We start from the raw sequence: 20,389 nt of genomic DNA, 5'->3' as shown, positions 1-20,389 counted from the left end.
AAGACCCTAAAGCCCATACAGAGAAAAAAAAACAAAAATGGCCCCAGTCCCAGTGATGATGAAGTGTTTCCTGGAGGCCCAGGCTCTGCCTGGCACTTTCAAGTTTAGAACAGGAAGAAAACCACACTGATGCCATAAGCCAAGCGGGGGAAGGCTGGGTGAAGGGGGAACCCAAAATACCATTCTACAGCAAAATTAACTATTTTCTAGATAATATAAGAGCTACCAGCTCAATCATATTCAAAAAATCTATAACCTTGTGGAGTAACGATTCTGCTTGTACCGGGCAGGGGGACGTGACAATGAATTACAGTGTGAAAGGTCAACACATTTCCCCTCCTTCAGTGTTTGTTTCATTCAATCGGCAAAAAGTTCGGGTTATTTTAAATTATTGTCACAACAATATCAAAGAAAGAAGCCAACACAGACTCCATGATCCTTCAGTCTAAAATAATTTAATGAATACTACAAAAACCTGCATATATTCGAGGCCCAGTTATACTCAAAGAGACCATTCCCTGCCTAGACACCAACCCTCCCACACACACTGCGATGTTTAAGATGCATTTTTAGGAAAACCAGAAATTGGCCATTTGTCCTTAGATAATCCTACAAGGGTCTCCTGTGACCCTGGTGAAATTTTTCCCTAAAAAAATGCATCCTGGAGACCCCAGGGGCTGGGTGCAAAAAACGACCAGGCTAGAAGGAGGGGAGGATGCAGGAGCTGGACCTCCAGGATGGCTGGAGCCCAGGCCAGGCAGACTCATGTACACTCCAATGAGGCTCTGAAAGGCAGGAAGAAGGCCTATCGACTTCAGTAAGGAAGCTTCCTGCCAGGACGACGTCCAGTGCAGGCTACGGACAATAGAGCGGAGGCTGATGGGAAGTGGGTGCCCCTGAGTTTGGCATTTCTCCTGGACAGGCCAGCTGGGCACAGGCTTCCCGCGGCAGCCAGAAGAGGAGCCGGCGGGCGGCCACGCGCTTGGATCTGGCTCCAACTCTCTACCGCCTAGAGCTCGGTGCTTGATAAAGGCTGCCTGTGTGGTGAAGGGCCTTCCCACCATTCAAGAATTACAGAAATGACCTCATTCTATGAAGATAAAGATAACGGGATTCTTTAAGATGGAATTCTACTTTAGAATTGTTAAAATTAAGATTATTAACTGAGAAAGTTGGCCAGTGCAGAAAAGCTGTTTGTATGAAGAGTCCATGTTAACTGCTGCAAAGTGAACAAGGTCACTCATTAACTCGGGGCCCCTCAGCAATTTGGTTCCTGCCTCCCCTGCCCCCGCAGGCCTCCTCCCCAACCCCTCCGGAAGGAATCCCATCCATTCCTGCAGTGGCCTCCCCCATGAACTTTCTTAGGACACTTAAACCTCCCTCTCTGTTGGTCAATCTCTCCTCCTTCCCTCCCAGTCTATGTGCCTCTCCCCCCCACTCCCTCTCTGCATTCTCCCGGTGACTCCTATGTGGGTCCCATATCATTCTTTTGGGCTAATCCATATCTTCCATCACTGACACATTTTGGACCTTGACTTTAAATTCTGAGGGCAGGGACAGTATTTCCACTATCTCTGTATCTCTCTCAGGCGCATAACTGGTCCACAAATATTTGCTGAATCAATGTTCTTGAAAATGAGATTATACTCCATTTGCATGTGTGAGTATTTTCTTAAGCCGACTTTCCACTTTGGAATGACAGGAGTTTATAAAGTCCTGCCAGAGTGGTTTCTGCCACGCCCCCTAGGACGTGAGACTGAATCTTGGGGGCAGTCCCTTCACCACTACAGATCTCCAGACCCCAAGCCCTCTGCCTAAGTCACTACGTGGTCTCTGAGACTGCTGAGGCCATGCACGCCTCACCCTGTGACCAGTCAGGAGAGGAACACCCCGAACCTCAGCAGGGCTGGCCCGGCCTTCCACGGGACTGCACCCAAAGCTTTTCCAGCTTGGTTAGTCCTGACAGGAAGTCTGGAGAAGCCGGAGGTCACTTCCTCACCACAACGAGCTCCCTGCCAGAAGAGGACTTGACTGCCCCCCAAAATCAAACCTGTTAATTTCATTCCCAGTGGGGAGCAAGGAAGCACAAAACACTGTGTTTACAATGTAAGTCAAACTTCTTGCTTGAAGAAGAGGGAAATATTGACAGAGGAAGAATTAAAGATATCAAATTTCTGTTATGTGTGTGCATGCATAAGTTACAAACAATACCAAAACATCCATTTTTATCCACTGTACTGGTAAATGGTCAAAGGATCTGAACAGACAATTTTCAGATAACAAAATTAACACCAAATGAAAAAAATTCTCTAACTCGCTATTGATCACAGAGATGAAAATTAAGACAACTCTGAGATACCACTACATACCTCTCAGATTGGCCAAGATGAGAGGAAAAAATGATGATGAATGTTGGAGGGGAAGCGGGAAAACTGGGACACTGATACATTGTTGGTGGAGTTGTGAATGGCTCCAACCATTCTGGAGAGCAATCTGGAACTATGCCCAAAGTGCTTTCAAACTGTGCATACCCTTTGATTCAGCAGTGTCTCTACTAGGCCTGTATCCCAAAAACATCATAAAAAAGGGAAAAGGACAGACGTGTGCAAAAATGTCTGTGGCAGCCTTTTTTGTAATAACAAGGAGATGGAAACTGTGGATGCCCATCAGATGGAGAATGGCTGAATAATTTATATCTATGAATATTGTGGAATATTATTGTTCTGAAAGAGACAATCAGCAGGGTGATTTCAGAGAGGACTGGAGAGACTTACATGAACTGATGTGGAGTGAAATGAGCAGAACCAGAATAACATTGTACACAACAACAACAACAACTAAGACGGACTTAGCTCTTCTCAGCAATGAAGTGATTCAAGAGAACTCTAACAGACTTGGGATAGAAAAAGCTGTACACATCCAGAGAGAGAGAACTATGGAAACTGAACTGGATCAAAGCATAGTGTTTTCATCTTTTTTTTATTTGTTTGCTTTTACTTTTTCATGGTTTTTCCCCTTTTGGTCTGATTTTTCTTGCACAACACGACAAATACAGAAATGTGTTTAAAAATACTGTATATCTATACAGCCTATATTAAATTGCTTGCTGTCTTGGAGAGGGTAGAAGTAAGGAGAAAAAAATCTGAAACTCAAAATCTTAAAAAAATGAATGTTAAATATTTAACATGTATTGGAATATTTGCCATACAGAGAAGGGGGTGGGAGGGAAGGAGCGGAAAATTTGGAACAGAAAGTTTTGCAAGGGTCAATGTTGAAAAATTACCCATGCTTATGTTTTGAAAATAAAAAGCTTTAATTTAAAAAAATAAAAACACTTGTATTTGCAAATATATATATATATATATGAATGTTGAAAACTATCTTTACATGTATTTAGAAAAAATACAACTGAGAAAAGCAAAAAGACTATTTACAAATGACATGCCCACCGTCTCACCTGACAGCTCCTTTGCTGGATCCTTCCCCAGGTCTCTCCCACAGGGCTCTGTCTTGGGCCCTCTTCTCTGCCCCTACTCTATGTCACTTGGTGATCATCTCATTGGCTCCCATGGATTTAATGACCACGGTGATGCTGATGACCCCAGATCCACTGTCCTGCCCCAACCTCTCTGCTGACCCATTCTCACACTTCCAGCGTCTTTCAGACATTTTATAAACCAGATGTCCACCAGACATCTTCAACTCAACATAGCCAAAACTGAGCTCATTATCTTTCCATTTAAAGCCTCCCTGCCTCCCACCTTCTCTATTACTACAGATGGTTCTCAAACTAGAGCTCATCCCGGACCCCGACATCCAAGCTGCTGCCAAGGCCATTTATCATTGGCACACGTCTCCACCGTGTCCCCTCCTCGGGCAGGTCCCCGTCATCACACCTGGGCCACAGCAGCAGCTGTCGGGGCTCTGAGGCCGCAGAACACTCTCCCTTCGACTGCCTTCCACTCAGTCTCTAGTGACTTTCCCAAAGTGTCCATCTGACCATGTCAGTCCTCCTTCGCCTCTGAGATCAATGAGGAAATGCCACACCTGGCAGTCAAAGCCCTTCCCAACACTACCCTCGCCATCCTACCCCTCCCTCCCCAACGTGGATTCTTTGATCCGCTGACATCCAGGTTGATCCACAAAGTGCCCCCTCTCCCAGCTGTGGCTGGAACACCCCCTCTCCTCTGCTCTGGCCCTTGACCTCCATGGCTTCCTTTTCGGTCCCAGCTAAAAGCTCACTTTTCCAGGAGGCTTTCCCAGTCCCTATTAATTCTGGTCCCTTCCCTCTGTCATTTCCTATCTGGCCTGGACAGAACTTGTGTGTGTCTCTCTGGTTGCTTGTCTTCCCCAATGGACTACAGGATTCTTGAGAAGAGGGACTGGCTTTTGCTTCTTTTTGTATCCCCAGCACTTGGCACAGTGTCTGGCACACAGCAGGTGCTTACTAAATGTTTGCTGATGATTACTGTTTCACTCACCTTCCTCATCTATCCATTTCATTGTGAAGAGCTGTTCGTTATCGAAGGAACACATGTCGCGAACCTCATTGCAAAGTCCTTCAAAGGAAATAGATGGTTCGAAGTGTGTTATCATGATGTCCCTGAGGGAAAAAAGACACATGTTTTAAACTTAACAATAAAAAAATCAACTGAATACTGAGGTGCTGGTCAGTCAACGAATAACCAGTTAAGAGACAATTCCTATTACTAACAAGCCCAAGATATTTTGATCACTCTATAATTACAATAAAATTGATCATTGTTAATTTAGAATTTAGGTCCTTAGACTTGAAAGGCTGCTCAGAGGTCCTCTTGTCCAACCTTCTGCCCAATTCAGGAATTTTTGAGGTGATACGTTGGACGGCTCAATAGATCTCAGCCTCAGTTTTCTTGTCTGTAAAACTGGAAAAATAATAGTCCCTTCCTCCCAGAAGATCAAATCATATCATATATGCAAAGAACTTTGTAAGCCTTAAAGAGTTATGTGAGTGTTCACTATCAGACACAGCATTCCACTTCGTGCTTGAATGTCTATTGACAGGGAGCTCAGGATTTCATAAAGCAGGCAGTCCCAATGCAGGACAACTTATCATTGTCAGGAAATCCTTCCTGGGTCCAAAGCAAAATCCTTCTTCCTGTAACTTCTTCCCGGTTACTAGCTCTTTACAACCTGTTCATTGCTACACCCATTCAAACACATAAAGTCAGTTAACAATGTCCCATGTGACTTGGCATCCTCCTTCCTAGGCTGAGCCATGAAGGGCCTTCTATGAGGGAGGCCACCTGGGGTAATTTAGAGAGCACTGGACATCGAGGTGGGAAACCCTAATTTTCGATATGGGCTCTCAAATAGGATTGCGCTGTTATCCCTGGGATAACTAGTTCCGTTGATCAAGAGATGGGTCAATTACTGGTATTAATACACTTAGATAGGTTCATCTAGATTATTTCCTGAAGGCAGGACATGTGGGGTCCCACATCACTTAAGCTCGCTGAGTCTCTCAGTTTCCCAGAAAGTGCTTTGTAAACCTCCCATTGCTCTGAACCATTTGTCCTAGTGACAAGGGTCCCAGACCCCTTCCTATCCCAGATGTCCTCCTTTAATCACACTCCAATTTCTCCGTGTAGCTCGTCAAATGACATTTCCCTAAGCGGAACACAATATTCCAAATGTGGACAACTCTGGAAGTTTATCCTAGTTCCATTCATGTATCCCCAAATTTTGCCAATCTGTTCTTTTTGCTACTACCCATGTAATTGTGGGCAAACTGCTTGAAGGCTCAGTCTCCTCATCTGAGAAAAGGTGAGATGGCGCTCGGGTCCATTCAGCAACTACACCCCCTTTGGGTGACCCACATGGGCACCGAGGAAGGAGAGGAGCAGCACCCTGCGACAAGCCAAAGCCCTGGGAGGCAGCCCAGGCCTCTAAAGCTGCCCCCGGACCCCTGAGCCCCAGAGGAAGGAGGAGAGAAAGGCAGGTCTGGGAAGGAAAGAAGGGGGTGATGGCTGAGGAGCCATCCCAGGCAAGGGGCCAGACTGGGTCAGAAAGGGCCTTCCGACAAAGGGCTGCCGGACACGACAAAGCTGTGGGCCGGCTGGCCCGACCACTCTGGAAAACACGAAGAAGGATGTGAGAAAAACCGGATCTCATTAAGGGGCATACGTCCCCAAGGAGGTCAAGGACAGGAAGTTCCTAGGTCCACCGAAAGTGTTCTAGAAGCACTTCTTGTGGTAGCAAGCAAGAGCAAAAAGGAGGAAATGTAGCGAGGGCCTACTGCCTGGGGAATAGGCTGCACAATCTGTAATGGACAAATGACAGTAGAATACAATCATTCCCTGGAAGGAAAATATATGGAAAAAGTGTAAGAGAGACAGAAAGGAGGCAAGAAAAGGAAGGAGGGAAGGGAAGGGAAAGGAAGGGGAAGGAGGGAGGAAGAAAGTTAGGAAGGAAGAGAAAAGGAGGAAGGAAGGGAAAGGAAGAGGGAAGGAAGGGACAGAGGGAGGGAAGAGAGGGAGGCTAATCTATGCAAAAGAGCTTTAAACAAGAAGGGAGTGAAATGCTTCCTAACCAGCAGCTGAGCCAGACCAGAACAGCAGGCATGGGAGGCCAGGCTGTGCCCCTCTTCTCAGAACAGCTTCCCCTCTTCCTGTTCCATCACTTTTTCTATCCTTTGGTTTTCTGAGCACTGCTGAGTAACAAGGTTTTTATTCTCAGCCTATTAACTCTCTTACCACAACATCTCCAAACCTTCAGCAGAGCTGCATCATAGCGCCCTCCCCCCAAAACAAAAGCCTCTTTATCACCCCCACTTCAGGCCTCTTCCAGTCTTGCTTCTGAGGAGGGGGCCCTGGCAGCCCTGGTTCGCCCTAGCTCCAGGCTCCTTCCCTCGTGTTCAATCTCTTCATTCCCTAGAGCTCCTTTGCTACTGCCTGCAAACACACCCAAGTCTCTCCCCTCAGAACACGTAACCCCCCAAACCCATCATCGCCTCTGGCTCTGGCCTAAGAGTGCTCCTCCCCCTCCCTCTTCCTTGCCAACATCTTTGGCTAGTGGTCACCATCCGGCACAGTAACGAGCCCCTGGGGAGGATGGAGGTCATTCTGGCAGAGCGGCAGCACAGGGAGAAGTGGAGGCCATGATTTTTTACAAGGATTTCATGTCTCCTTTGAGATTCACTCCAAATTCATCAGCAGATCCACAGCCCAAAGCAGCTGAGTACCAGCCCCAAGGGCATTCGTTCCCTCTGCTTTCACAAAGCAGGCAAGATGCTAAGCTCTGGGGATGCAATGAGAAGGGAAAACAATTCCCTTCCTAAAGTTGTGTCCTTCAGCTCTAAGGAGAAGACCTGAGGCAAACATAACTGTATAAACAAGACTTGCACTAGATAAACTGAAGCTATCTTAAAGGGAAAGCCCTGGCATTAAAAGTTAGGGGAAAGTTGTCTCGCAGAAGGTTAGCATCTCGCTAGGACTTGAAGGACACCGGGAAGGCAGGGGGCAGAGAGGAAGAGGGAGGGCATTCTACCATGGGGGGATGGCCAGAGGAAATGACAAATTCTTGTTCAAAGAATTTCTTAAGTCTTCCTATCTGCTTCCAGACTTCAATGTATAACACTGACAGCCTCTCCAATGTCCTCAGTCTCACCTCCCAGCTGATCCTCTCAGCCAACAGCTCGCCTTACCCTCTTTCCATCTGCACCCTTTTTGACAAGACATCTCATTTTCTCTTCTTTTTTTTAAATTTCTATTTTTCCCAGTTACATTTCAAACAATTTTTAAAATATTTGTTTTAAAAACTTCAGAGTTCTAGATTCTCTCCTTTATCCCCAGCCCCAGCCCCGACAGAGAACCTTCCCTCTTCTTTTCAAGGGGATGCACTTCCGTCTCACCTCCCACTTCCCACAGCTCCTGTCTCCTGCCTGGAGGCTAGATCCAGCCTGCCTGCCTTCCCCATCAGACAGCCTCCCCTGCTCTTTCCAAAGTCTCCAATGTGCCCAGGCAGAAGCTCAGTGACCTCCTGTGGCCTGACACTGTGGCCTCCCAAGGGCTTCCAGATGTAGGTTCCTGCTTCTCCCCTCCCTGCCAGACCATCCCTTCCCCTTCTCATCCCTCAATCACAGCACCTCTGGGTGCACTCCAGGGTCTCTACCGTCTTCCACATCTCTCCTGGTGCCCTCAGTGGATCCCTCAAGACTATGGCCATGCGGGGACGGCCCTCACCAAGGCCGCCCCACACCGGGGATCCCATAGTGTCTCAAACCCCATCTGCTCACTACAGAACTTGCTACTTCCCCCCGACCCCATCCCCCAACTTTCTTTTTGTCAAAGGCGTCCACCCAGTGCTCAGGGTCCATGCCTTACCTTGGGCCCTTCGCCCCCTCTCCCTCACATATCCAACCAAGCTGGCCATCTCTAACTCCGTACCCTGGGCATCCACGGCCCGGACAGCCCCACTTCCACCCTGTCGCCTCCCCTGGATGCTGACAGCACTCTCCCCGCCTGCCCCATCAAGCCCATCCTACAAGGACCCTCAGAGGTATCCTCCTAAAGAGAGGGTTGACAAGGCCTGTCCGAATGCGTCCCAGGAGCCTGCTTCTGCCCTGGGATCCTCCAGAGCTCTCAGATTCAGTGATTTACCACCTTGGCCTCCCTGAGTCTCTTTCCCTCACTCTAAGGTCAGTCGGTCAGTCAATGCCAGGCTCCATGCTAAGGCCCAGGCAAACGAGCAGGCACCAGGGCTTGCCTTGCGTTTGCACCCCCTTGCACCTCTCTCCCTTAGGCACCACCTTCCACGGGAACCTTTTCCTGACCCCCCCCCCTCCCAGGTGCCAGGACGCCCACCCCCATTGATTCTGTGTGTGAGTGACTGGGATGGAATCGAAGCTCCCCGAGGGCAGGAAGCGCTCCATTTTTGCCAAAGTGATCCCCAGAACCTACAACAGTGACTGGCACCAAGCCGGTGTTTCACCAACTCGAGGACTGGCTGATTTCAGCTCAAGCGGCTGGAGACTGTCTCCACACGCAGCCTGCCTTCAGTCCCTGCCATCCTCAGCGGCTCATGGAGCACCTCGATTCTGCGGAGCACCCCACACACACACAGCCCCTCCTCCTATGCTCCCCACTGTGCTCGGCTGGTTCAAACTCGCTGTTCAGCTCACGGCCCCTCCTCGGGCCCACCATGGATCACTGGCCTAGCCTTGGCTAAACACGTAGGGAAACGCGAGCGTCCCGGAACGCTCTGACAAAACAAGATGACAGGAAGGCCTCGCAAAGGGAAGTCAGCAGGACACCCACGCACAATTACTCCAACAGCAGCAGAGCCCCAACCTGGTCATCCTCAGGCAGAGGGCAGCCCCCAGGGAGCAAGCAGCTGGCACCCTCTCCCTCCGTTTGGCAGAGGGCGGACAGGGCAGCCCCCTCCGGATTTGGCCGATGTGTCCATCAGCTTGCTGGGCTTCCCTGATATGAAAAGAGCTCCTTCAGGAGGAGGGGGAGACACCTGTTGACAAAGGAAGGTGACAACTTTTGTTTTATATCAATAAAAATGTGAAATATAGAGGAAGTCACTTGAGGGAAAGGTCTACTTCTCCAAGACCGAGTAGTAGGGGCACATCGTTTGTTGAATTGAGTTTAAACAAGCAAATCATAAGAGAATGCTGTCACAAAATCATGTCATCATCCTAAAGTACAGGCCTGGCTGTAAGGATACATGATTTAGATGTAAAGGGAAATAGCACAATTAGGGGAGCAAGGAATAATTTACCTATCAGATTTACAGATAAGGGAAGAATTTATAAATCTATTTAAACAAGAGACAGATTCATAGGAAATAGATAATTTTGATTACATGAAATTTAAAAGTTTTTGCACAAACAAAACCAATGCACCCAAAATTAGAAGGAAATTTGAGGAAACAATGTTTACAGCAAGTCTCTCCGATAAAGGCCTCATTTCCCAAATACAGCAGCAAATTTATGAAAACAAAAGCCATTCCCTAAATGATAAATGATCAAAGGCTATGAACTAGGTAGCTTTCAGAAGAAGAAATCAAAGCTATCAATAGTCACCTGAAAAAAAATTCTGTAAATCACCTTAATTCTATCAGATTGGATAACATCACACAAGGAAAAAGGATAAATGCTGGAGAGAACAGAGAAAAATGCAGATACTAATGCACTACTATTGGAGTTGTGAACAAGTTCAACTATTCTTGAGAACAATTTGCAAGTAAGTACACAATACCACTCCTAGGTCTATATCCCAAAGAGATCAAAGAAAAGGGGAAATGACCCATATGACAAAAATATTAATAATAACTTTTTTGTTGTTGTGGCAAAGAAATGGAAACCAAGTTAAAAAAACATAAGTAAGTCATGATAGATACATGATAGAATATTACTGTGGTATAAAAAATGATGAGCAAACAGCTTCAAAAAAAACCTGAGACTTATATGAATTTGTGCAAAATGAAGCAAGCAGAACCAGCAGAATATAGTACACAGTAAACGCAATGTTCTAAGGATGATGAACTGTGAAAGACTTAGTTATTCTGAACAAAACAATGAGTCAAGTCACTTCCAAAGGACCTATGATGAAAAAAGATACCTACTTTGAAAGATAGAACTGATAAAAACTCTGAGTCCAGACTAAAGAAAAAAATTTTCACTTTCTTTGTTTCTTGCTTTTTATTGTTTTCTTGCAACATGAATAATATAAAATGTTTTTCATAAGTTCACATGTATAATTGATATTTTACTTTTCTTTTTTCTTTTTACTTATTTATTTTTAATTTATGAAATAAAATAAGCACTTCGACAATATAGCATGACTACACAAGAAGCTGCAAATCTGTTGTATATAACTTGCTATTCTTTATAAATATATAACAATTATCACATAAATTTCTTTTCTTTTTCTTTCCTCCTTTCTCCTTATTCTGGAGATACCCATCATTAGACACAAATGTGTATTTTTTGCAAAATCATTCTATATATTACTTTTGTTTATCAGTTCTTTCCCTGGATGCTAATAGATTCTTCCTTCTCAGGTTCTTTGCAGTTAATACAAGTGTTAATCATAGTCAAAATCACTTACTCAAAGTCATTCTTAAAACAACATTGCTGTCACTGTGCACAAATTCTCTTGTTCTGCTTATTTTGCTCTTCATTATTTCATGCAAGTCTATCCATGTTTTTCTAAGATCACTGGGCTTATCAGTTCTTAGAGCATAGGCACAGCATCAAGATCATATACAACTAGTTCAGCCATTCCCCAACTGATAGGCATCTCTGCATTTTCCAGTTCTTTGCCCCCACATTTATATGCTATTATAAATATTTTGAAACATATCAGCTCTTTTTCCCTAGCTTTCCCTTTCAATCATTTTAGGCAATATGATTGGTGAGAAATATCTCAAGATTGTTTTAATTTGTATTTTTCTAATCAATTATCAGATTTTTGAGCATTTTTTCATGACTATAAATTGGTTCGATTTCTTTATCCAAAAAGTGCCTGTTCAATTTCCTTTGACCATTTATCATTGGAGGAATGACTAATATTCTTGTGGATTTTTACAAAGTTCTTTATATATTTAAGACATAAGACCTTTATCTGGGAAGCTCTATAAACCCCGCCCCCCCAATTTTCTGTTTTTCTTCTGATTATGCCTACATTTATTTGTACAAAGATTTTTAATTTAACATAATGTTATCTATTTCTTGTTTATTCATAAATTGTTCACCTCTCCATAAATCTGATGTCATATGTTCCATTTTCTTCAAATTTTCTTGTAATCTCTCTATATTTAGGTCATGTATCCATTTAGACCATTTTGACCTGCTTGCCTTCTCAAAGATTGGGGGAGAATTAGGAAACTGAGAGAATGTGGAACTCAAATTTTAAAAAAAATTAATATAAACAAATTAAAAGATGGATTAGAGAATATTAGCACTCAGTGACTCGTGATTGTTTTAATTTTATCTCCATCATTCCATGGCCTAGCCTGTTCTATCAGACACATGATAGGTACTTAATTCTTGTTTGATTGATAAAGTAACATACTGAACAAAGAGAGGATATGTACCCCTTCCGGGAAATATTGCAAGGAAAATACCCTTTTAAAAAAGTCCTGAAGCTCCTCACTTTTCTTTCCACTTACAGGAAAAATTATTGCCAATCACCCTTCACATAAAGATAAGAGAAAAGAAACTGATTCTTTAAAAGGAAAGAGAAAAAAAGAAACTCTTGTCCTCAAATGCGGCATTTTAAGGTGCCTATTTAAATAAAAAAGCAATGGGCTTAAAATTAGCTGGAGCCACAGCCCAGCAGAGAACATATGGCAAAGAAAAAGATCTTTTCTTTGTTAAAGTTTTTCATTTACAAGAAAACAGAAAGCACTATTGCACACGAATCAACCATTTCCTTTTTTTCACAGTATAAAGGAGGGAGCTATTAAAATTATTCTTAGGTAATGATACATGTAAATATAAATGCTTTGGTTCACACTGAAACATCACAAAACCATCTAAGTGGTGGAATGCATTTGCAGAGAAAAGGGAGGTTAGGAAGGCCCCTGACACCATCTGTACAGGGCTAGGGGACGTCACATTAAGTGTGTGTTCTCTCCCCAACAAGAGCTCCCTAAGTCTTGGGAACTAAATCATGTCAGGTGGTTTTAGATCAACATTTCTCTGAGTAATTGGAAAGGCGGTATTTACACACACTTCACCATCACTAGATCCCAGTTAGAGTACTAAGGGTTTAATGAGAACCAGAAGGCAATCTAGGTTCACTTTCTTTAGGGTTCAGACCCTTTCAGGGAGACCAGGGACTCTTTCAAAACTTGGGATCAACAGTGGAAAGCAATAACAATGAATCCCATTTATTGGAATATTTTAAATGTTAATGAAAAAAAGTCATAGATGCTATTTAAGTTAGGAGCCCTGATTTCTACTTCCAGCTCCCCCTTCAGCAGCAGCAAGCTTCTGCCTACTACTGGCCTTCAACATTTGTGCTCATTCACAAGGCTCCCTAAAATGACGCATCTCAATACCATCTTAAATACTAGGAATGTAAGACTGTCCCATCTAACCTTTATCCAGCATGCTTAAGTTCTACATTCTTGACCTTAAAAGTACTCCTCCTTCTTCCGCTCCTTCTCTGAAAAGGAACTCCATGAAAATGATCTAACTTCTCTCAATGAGGAATATTCCCTTCACAAAATGGTTTGAAGCCAGTCTGTCTCATTGAAGTCAGAAACACAGAAAATGGAGCTCCTCTCTCGCCATCATTGGCTCATCATTCCTTCCAAAAAGCGCTTCCATAAAGCAGTTTCTGTATCCCCAGAGAAGGTCCATAAGGCTCCATTTTCTTGGGAGACTCAACAGTCTCCTCCCAGATCTAACGATGCCCTATGTACACGACAGGCTGGAAGAGAGGAGAGAAAGAACCGGGCATTCTTTGTTCCCTACCAAATCCGTTCCAGTTCACACAAGCTGACCTCCTGCCTTCCCTCCCCCAATCCAAATATCCATCAGGAGTAAGGGGTAAAAGAAAGGATGGAGTGGGATCTATTTCCCATTCCTGGTTCAAAGCAATTATTACAGTTATCCCTTCCACACTGCAACTTTCCCCATCGCCCCATCGCCCCCCACACATGCAGTGTGTCAGCATAAGAAATTATTAATAGGAAATTTGGGGAAATTTTGTGCAGGCAGCAGACAACATAGAATAAGTTTAGAAACTCGGAAATTCAGAAAACATATGTAGAGCATTGTATAATATCCAGAAAAAAAGAGAAGGAAATCCACAAAGCTAGAAGACTTTTTCCCTGGTGAAGGGGGAGGGCAAAAAATTCCCCATGGTTTTTCCAGATCATGGGGTGCCAGACCCCGAGCCCAAGGTGAGGAGGAGATCCGTGGATCACCAATCCAGGACAGGCCAGCTGAGCTTTGGGGCTAGCAAAGGAAACAAAAGAGAGTTTTCCACATACACTGGCAACAATGGTAGGGAAGGCCTGGAATTAAAGGGGGATTGAACCACCCTGGGAGGACAAGAGAAGTAGAACTGGGCCTTGCCAAGGGCCAGCAGGGGCTCAGTTTTCTCATCTGTAAAATGAGCGGCCTGCCCTCGGGTACTTCTCCAGGCAGGGCGATGGCAGGCCAGCCCCCCGGAGGTCACCTTCCATCTGGCCTGAGCATCTTGGGAGGCCCTGACTGGTTCTGGGCCTGTCAGATGAGAAGGCAGAGCCCCTGAAGGGCACAGACACCACTAAGTGCTGGATCCATGTTCATTGATCGATCGGCTCTGCTGCGCAGCAGCTCTGTCAGCAGAGACAGGAAGCCAGGTCTCCCACTCCCCTAGAGCCTGGAGGGGCTCCTGGTCAGGCAGGGAGGGGCCAAGGCCTGAAGAGTTAGAAGCCTATTCTCCAGAGGCGTCAGGCAGACCTCGAGGGCTCCCTGCTCAGTCAGGGGGTGCCCACAGCCAGGCTGCACCGCAGGGAGTGGCAGTAAGAAGCAGAGATCCCACTGGACAAAGCCCCCAACTCTGACTTTGGGGGTCCTGAGACCTTATGGTTAAAAAATCAAGAAGGGAGAGACAAGCTGGGCCAGTGGGGAGAAGGGAAGTCAGTTTGGGGCCACTTAATGACGAAGCTTATTATTTTTTCTCTGCCCCTGACGTTGTTTGTTTTTCCCATTTACTCCTTGGCTGTCACTGTGCTGCCTAGAGAGGAATCTCTCTCCCTTCTTGTAATTACAGGCTTGGAAAAGGGTTTGTAAATCCAATTCAATAAACATCTTATTAAGCATTTCTCTTTTGTTGCTGAGTTAGTTTCTGGAAGAGATACAAAGTTTAGATGAGAACCATGGGGGCCGAGCCCTTACAGAGGGTCTGGTGCGGCTGAGGAATACAAGGGAGAATTAGAGTGCACATTGGTGAAACGGACTGAAAACACAGACAGGTTCTAGCAAAGGCTGCTGCCCCAGGAGCCTGGCAAGGGCCGCTTCCCCGGGAGCCTGGCGAGGACCGCTGGGGCCACTTCCTCCAGAGCCTGGTGAGGGCCGCTTCCCCGGGAGCCTGGCAAGAGCCGCTGGGGCCGCTGCCCCAGGTTATTTTGATCGGAGCTGCAGCGGCCGGCTGATTAGAAGCCCCTGCTCTGTGCCAGGCGCTGCACTGAGCCCGGTCTGTGTAACAGCACCAACTCTGCAAACACATGAGGACCCCAGGCACCCCAGAGGGTCTCGGAGACACAGAGCAAGCCAGACCCGGCCTCGAGGAGCTGACACTATCCCCAGGGGAACGGCGAAGGGGGCACCGACACGTGGAATTTGTGGGGAGGCCCATCCACCAGTGGCACCTTCTCTGCCAAGTCCATTGCTTGGGTCGCCCCGGGTTTCCAGCCCTAGATCATGCCCTCCAAAATATGTAAAGAGTAATATAGTATAATTTCAAGAGGTGGGAGGCGAGTCACAGCTAATCAGAATGGATCGCCAAGGACAGAGAGAGTTCAGCCAAGAAAGTCAAGGATACCAGAAGGTGGTTAACCTAAATACAAGCGGCTGAGATGCCCTCCTGAGGTGAACAGCCCTCAAGGGAGTGTAAGGAGGAAAGAAACAAAAGCTGGACATCAGGGGCTTGGAGTCCTCTCCAAAGAAACTACCCCCACAAAGACGGGAAGTGAGGCCCAAAGAGGATCCAAACGAGCCCGTAACAGCCCAGACACATGCCTTCTTGCTCATTAATGTCATCTTTAGAGCAATCAGAAAGCAAATGTACCAGCGGAATAGAGTCTTGCCAAGACTTGTAAACTATGAGAAAAATTCTACTTATTTCCTCTCAAGGTCAATTTCAAATACAAACAGTTACTCCACAATTTCCTAATTCTATCATGCTGGTATATACAGCCAAATCTTCAAAATTATCATGGCTCAATAGTGTTCTGAGAAATGTCATTTCAGAAAACATTTCTGCACATCCCCTGTCTATTTTACAAGGTATCCGACTTTTTGACTTTTTCCTTAAGTATTTAACTGATAAGCCCTGCCCCACTAAACCAGAGCTCACCAAGAAAATGCTTCTGTGATGTTAATCTCTCACTAGCCAACAGAACTTTTATTCCATTTCTGTAAAACAACAAAGTAATGATCCCAGGAAATCCAAGGAAAAGCTGCCAGTGGGATGGGGGAGAAACCAATCTCCTACTTAAACACTTGAAACTAATCAAATTAAGTGTGTGGTTTAAGTTTCTTTATCTAGAGACAGCACATTTTCACAAAGATCAAATTTAAAGGAACTTGAGGATTCTTCTCGTTCTGGGGGAAAGAAGTTACAAAATGATCCTAGCTGTTATCAAAAAAAATGATGCTGGAGAGAGGAAAGAGACTGACCCATTGATCTCTAAGCTGAGGGCTCGGAATGAAGAACAGGAGGAAGATGCTAGTCATTCTCAGGCTAACATGTCTTCTGGGAAAGAGGATTTTTTAAAATATGAAAATCAGGCCAAAGGTGTCCTAGTTAGCCAACCTGTTTATTCACCAGCTCCGTCAGTGACTCATTGTAATCTGTAGTCCAACAACCAGCTCGGCTGAGAATATTGCTAATAAAAATGGAGTCCTCCTTAGGTTCGATTTCAGGGCAGGAAGTAGAGAAATGATCAAGTGAGACAGTTTCTCAAGGACACAAGTGCAGTTTTCATTGGTGGCTCTCTATCAGAGCTGGAGCAGGCTGGAAGAGTTCCTGGCCAGGATTCCTGGCTTACCAATTTTTAAATGAAGAAGAAAGCATCGATTTCTTATAAAAAACTGAAGTCACAACTAATAATTACCCAGCTATCAGCAGCTGCACTTTGGAATTCACAAAGACATCCCTGAACAAATGAGACCGTCCCCTTCAAGAACTCGATGGTCAGAGAAACATGGGATCCCAATGCCAATCACACACCAAGCACCTTGGTTGTTATCTATCTATCTATCTCGGTTTCTTTCAAAAATGGAAAACGCCTCCAAGGAAAAACACTGGGATTCAGGAGCTCTGGCTGTTAAATAAAAACCTTTAAAATCAGTGTTTCGATTTAGATGCATGTGCCCACAACACGTTTTCCCCACGCTGCTCGGGGGAGCCGCAGCTGAGGTAAAACCCCAAAATCCCCGAACCCCGCTAGGAACAAGAGCCCATTAGGAACAGCCCACCTCTGGCCGAGGCGCTAAACCCCTGCTGTCCGTGGCCTTCTCCCCGCGCACCCGTGACCAGCGTGACCCTAAATTACTACAAGCGGAGGACGAAGCCGGGCCGACCTTAGCCACGGAGGGAGCGGCGGGCTGGGCACTCACAAAGCCACTGATCCATTCAGGAATGCGGGCATGGCACACGTAAGCCACTTACTTCTGCCCGGATAAGCGGCCAGCTCCCGCTCCCAGGTGTGTGTTCGGGGAACCCCGGCTTCCCGGGGAGCCCCAAGCTGGTCCCAGCGACCACCGAGGCTCGCGCCTCACAAAGCAACGGCCAAGGAAAACTGTCCCACCGAGCCGGAAGCCTCCAATCCGGGAGAGGAAAAGCCCCGAAATGGAAAGTCTTAACCCAGAAGCTTGGCCCAAGCACTTTCCCCGGGCCGAGACGGGGCAGCAGGACCAGAGTGACCACGGGAGAAGCCCGGCTGGGCGGCCCGGGGGCACGGGCAGCTTTTGTTCTCACTTGGAGGGTTCTCATCCCAAACGTCCCGGGTCCCCGGGCCCCTTCTCCATCTGGGGGGAGCCCGGCAGCCCCAAACAGGTGATGATTTATGCCTCGGACAGAGGTCACTTGCGTAACTTGGTTTTCCTATTGTTCCTCGGGACTTGGCCCCGCAGCCTGTGCCCAGGGAAAAACAAGCCTGGCCCGCAGCCCTCCTCCTAAACTCCTGCCACAGGCCAACCCACAGCCAAGCCTATTCTTGCCCATGCGAGCCCCGGGTCCCCACCCAGGATGAGTGGGAGCCGGCCCGGGCGGTGGGGCGGTCTCTCCCCCCGGTCCGGGCCAGGGTTGGTGGTCCCCAGGCAGTGCTCAGGGAGCCCCCTGAAATGCCAGACACTGAGGACCCGAGCCCGAGCTGACCTTCCCAGGCCGCACAGCCTCCCGTGGGCATGGGAAGCTTTAAGCGTAGCTTCTGAGTTCTCTTTGTCTCTGGGACTCCGGGGGCCCACCCCCTCAAGGATTCACCACATGGAGGCCAGAGGAAGGCTGCACTTGCCCCACATTCCAGACCAAGCCCAGCTCCTCAAAGCCGGGCACAAGCGCTGAAAAAAGAAAAAGCAAACGCTCAACAAGCTGCTGAGCTCATAGCCTTCCTGAGGGCCTCCCCCCAGCCCCGGGAACCGGCATCCTCCCTCCAAGCCGGGAGGGAACGTGGAGGCCGCGCAGCCCCACCGAGCTGAGGTTTCAGAGGGGGAAACTGAGGCCGGCAGTCCCACAATTCCTAACACCCCTGCTGGCCTCCAAGGCAGGCCCTGACTCCAATGCCAGACCTCTTCCCTGGACCACACACACTTCTCTGGGCTTTGTTCACAACCCAGGACTCGCTCAACCGCACAAAAGTCATCAAGTTCCCCGAAGAGACAAAGGACCGGACAAGGAGGCGGCTGGCTCGGGCAGGAGCGGGCCTGGGACTAACTGCACCTACTCCGCTCTCTCCACCACACGGCCTTTGACAAAGGGCTACCAAGAGAATGAGAGAAAGTGACTCTCCGCGCCTACAAGTCCTACCTGAAAGCCAGTGCCCACCCCCTACTTCGGGAGCCCTCCGATAATTATTAATCCTGTCTCGTTCGTGTGCAATCTCTGCGCTCTCCCTCAGACCGTAAGCTCCCGGAGGGCAGGGATTGTCTGTCCCCCCTTTCTGTACCAAAGTGCCGGACCCAGGAGATGGTTACTAAAGGCGTAGTAATTGCTAGATTGCGAACTGGTCCATATTAGACAAACTTGGAAGTTCCAAGTTCGGAGGGCACCGGGATGGAACCAGCCTTGCCTTCCAGCAGCTTCCACTCCTCCTGATCTTCCTTCTGCCCAGTCAGACCTCCTCCGGAGCTCCCCACACCACGGGGAGGGCGCTGTCAGACTGGGGGACACAAGGGCAAAGGCAGCGCCTGCCCTCCGGAGGCTTCCCCTCCCCGGGACGGTCAGCCCTCGCCCGCGCCACAAACCCCGCGCTAGGCTCCAGGGACACAAAGGCACAAGCAGCGCCTGCCCTCCGGGAGCTTCCCCTCCCCGGGAGCTCTCCCGGCACGGTCAGCCCTAGCCCGTGCCACAAACCCCACGCTAGGCTCCAAAGAGTCAAGGACACCGCAGCCCCCGCCTTCCGAGGGCTTCCACTCCCCGGATGCCCGCCCGGGCCCCCGCGCTCACTCACCCTTTGTAGTAGGCTTTCACCCGGACCTGGTGCGCGTGGTCCCCGCTGCCGCCGCCGCCCCCGCCGCCGCCGCCGCCCCCGCCGCCGCCGCCCGGGCCCGGGTGGGACATGCTGCTGCTGTCCCGCTGCGTGGGCATCTCCCCGCCGCCCCGCGTCGGAGCGGCCGCGCCGCGGGGAACCTGGCTGAGCCCCGCCGCCGCCGCCGCTGCCCCGCCGCCGCCGCCGCCGATGCCGCAGCCGCCGTTCCGGGCGCTCCCGCCGCCGCCGGCCTCCTTCGCCTCCGCCTCCTCCGCCGCGGCCCCGGCGCCTCGGCGCCTCCCTCCGGCCCGCCCACCGCGCTCCCTCCAAACGTCCACATTCCCAGGCGGGGCGGGGCGGGGCGGGGCCGCCCGAGCCACCATTCCGGCCCCCGCCGAGAAAGGCCTCCTCCGGGCTGGACCACCACCACACGGCGGGGGGACCCACGCAAGAGCCAGCCCTCCCCGCCATTCAGGAGAGGCAACCTCGCTGCAGTCCCAAACTGGAGCGACAGTTAATCTTCCATCCACATCCTGTCACACATCCTTCCCCCGAAACCGCGAGGAAGAGGTGGCGGTAGAGCCCAGAGGTAACAAGTTACCCCGTCTGGATCAGATAGTTCCGTCCAGCTCATCCCTGGAGGAGGTGGGGGCGGGGGCCAAGAGCCGCCGCAATCTGAAGGAATCAAAGCGCCCGCCAGGGTTGGAGTTTCCGAACGGGATTCTGGGACTTGGAGTTCTCTTGTCGAGGGATTCTGGGAATTAAGGTTTTCCGGGTGTTCCACGTGCAGGCTCCGGGAAGTTGCTTTCTTCTCACTGCCTTCGTGGGTAATGAAGGACTTGGGGCGTCGGGGCTTAATTGACCCAGCTCCAGACCTCGTCCCTCCCTCTTGCCCAAGGCAGACTCAGCCCCACGCAGGCTCGGCCCCACGCAGCCCCTCCCTCGTCCCCAGACTAGAGAATTTGCGGCATACCAGCATTCTGGGCTGCTG

At 48.4% G+C, this 20,389-nt stretch overlaps 1 protein-coding gene across 1 annotated transcript in view; it reads right to left on the bottom strand.

Annotated features, from left to right (window-relative positions):
- PRKCI (protein kinase C iota) overlaps positions 1-19,517 on the bottom strand; it is a 58,900-nt gene extending 39,383 nt beyond the window's left edge. Inside the window, exons 1-2 of the mRNA XM_051983166.1 lie at positions 19,381-19,517; positions 4,482-4,603 (exon numbers count right to left, since the gene is read on the bottom strand). Coding sequence (XP_051839126.1) covers positions 4,482-4,603; positions 19,381-19,517 — 259 coding nt within the window. The remainder of the gene's footprint in view (positions 1-4,481; positions 4,604-19,380) is intronic.
- Between the last annotated feature and the right edge of the window lie 872 nt (positions 19,518-20,389).

This window comes from Antechinus flavipes, chromosome 3 (genome assembly GCF_016432865.1).
Source record: "Antechinus flavipes isolate AdamAnt ecotype Samford, QLD, Australia chromosome 3, AdamAnt_v2, whole genome shotgun sequence".
NCBI classification, from domain to species: domain Eukaryota; kingdom Metazoa; phylum Chordata; class Mammalia; order Dasyuromorphia; family Dasyuridae; genus Antechinus; species Antechinus flavipes.
Note: the sequence above shows the minus strand (reverse complement) of the source record. Positions and strands in the feature narration are given on the sequence as shown.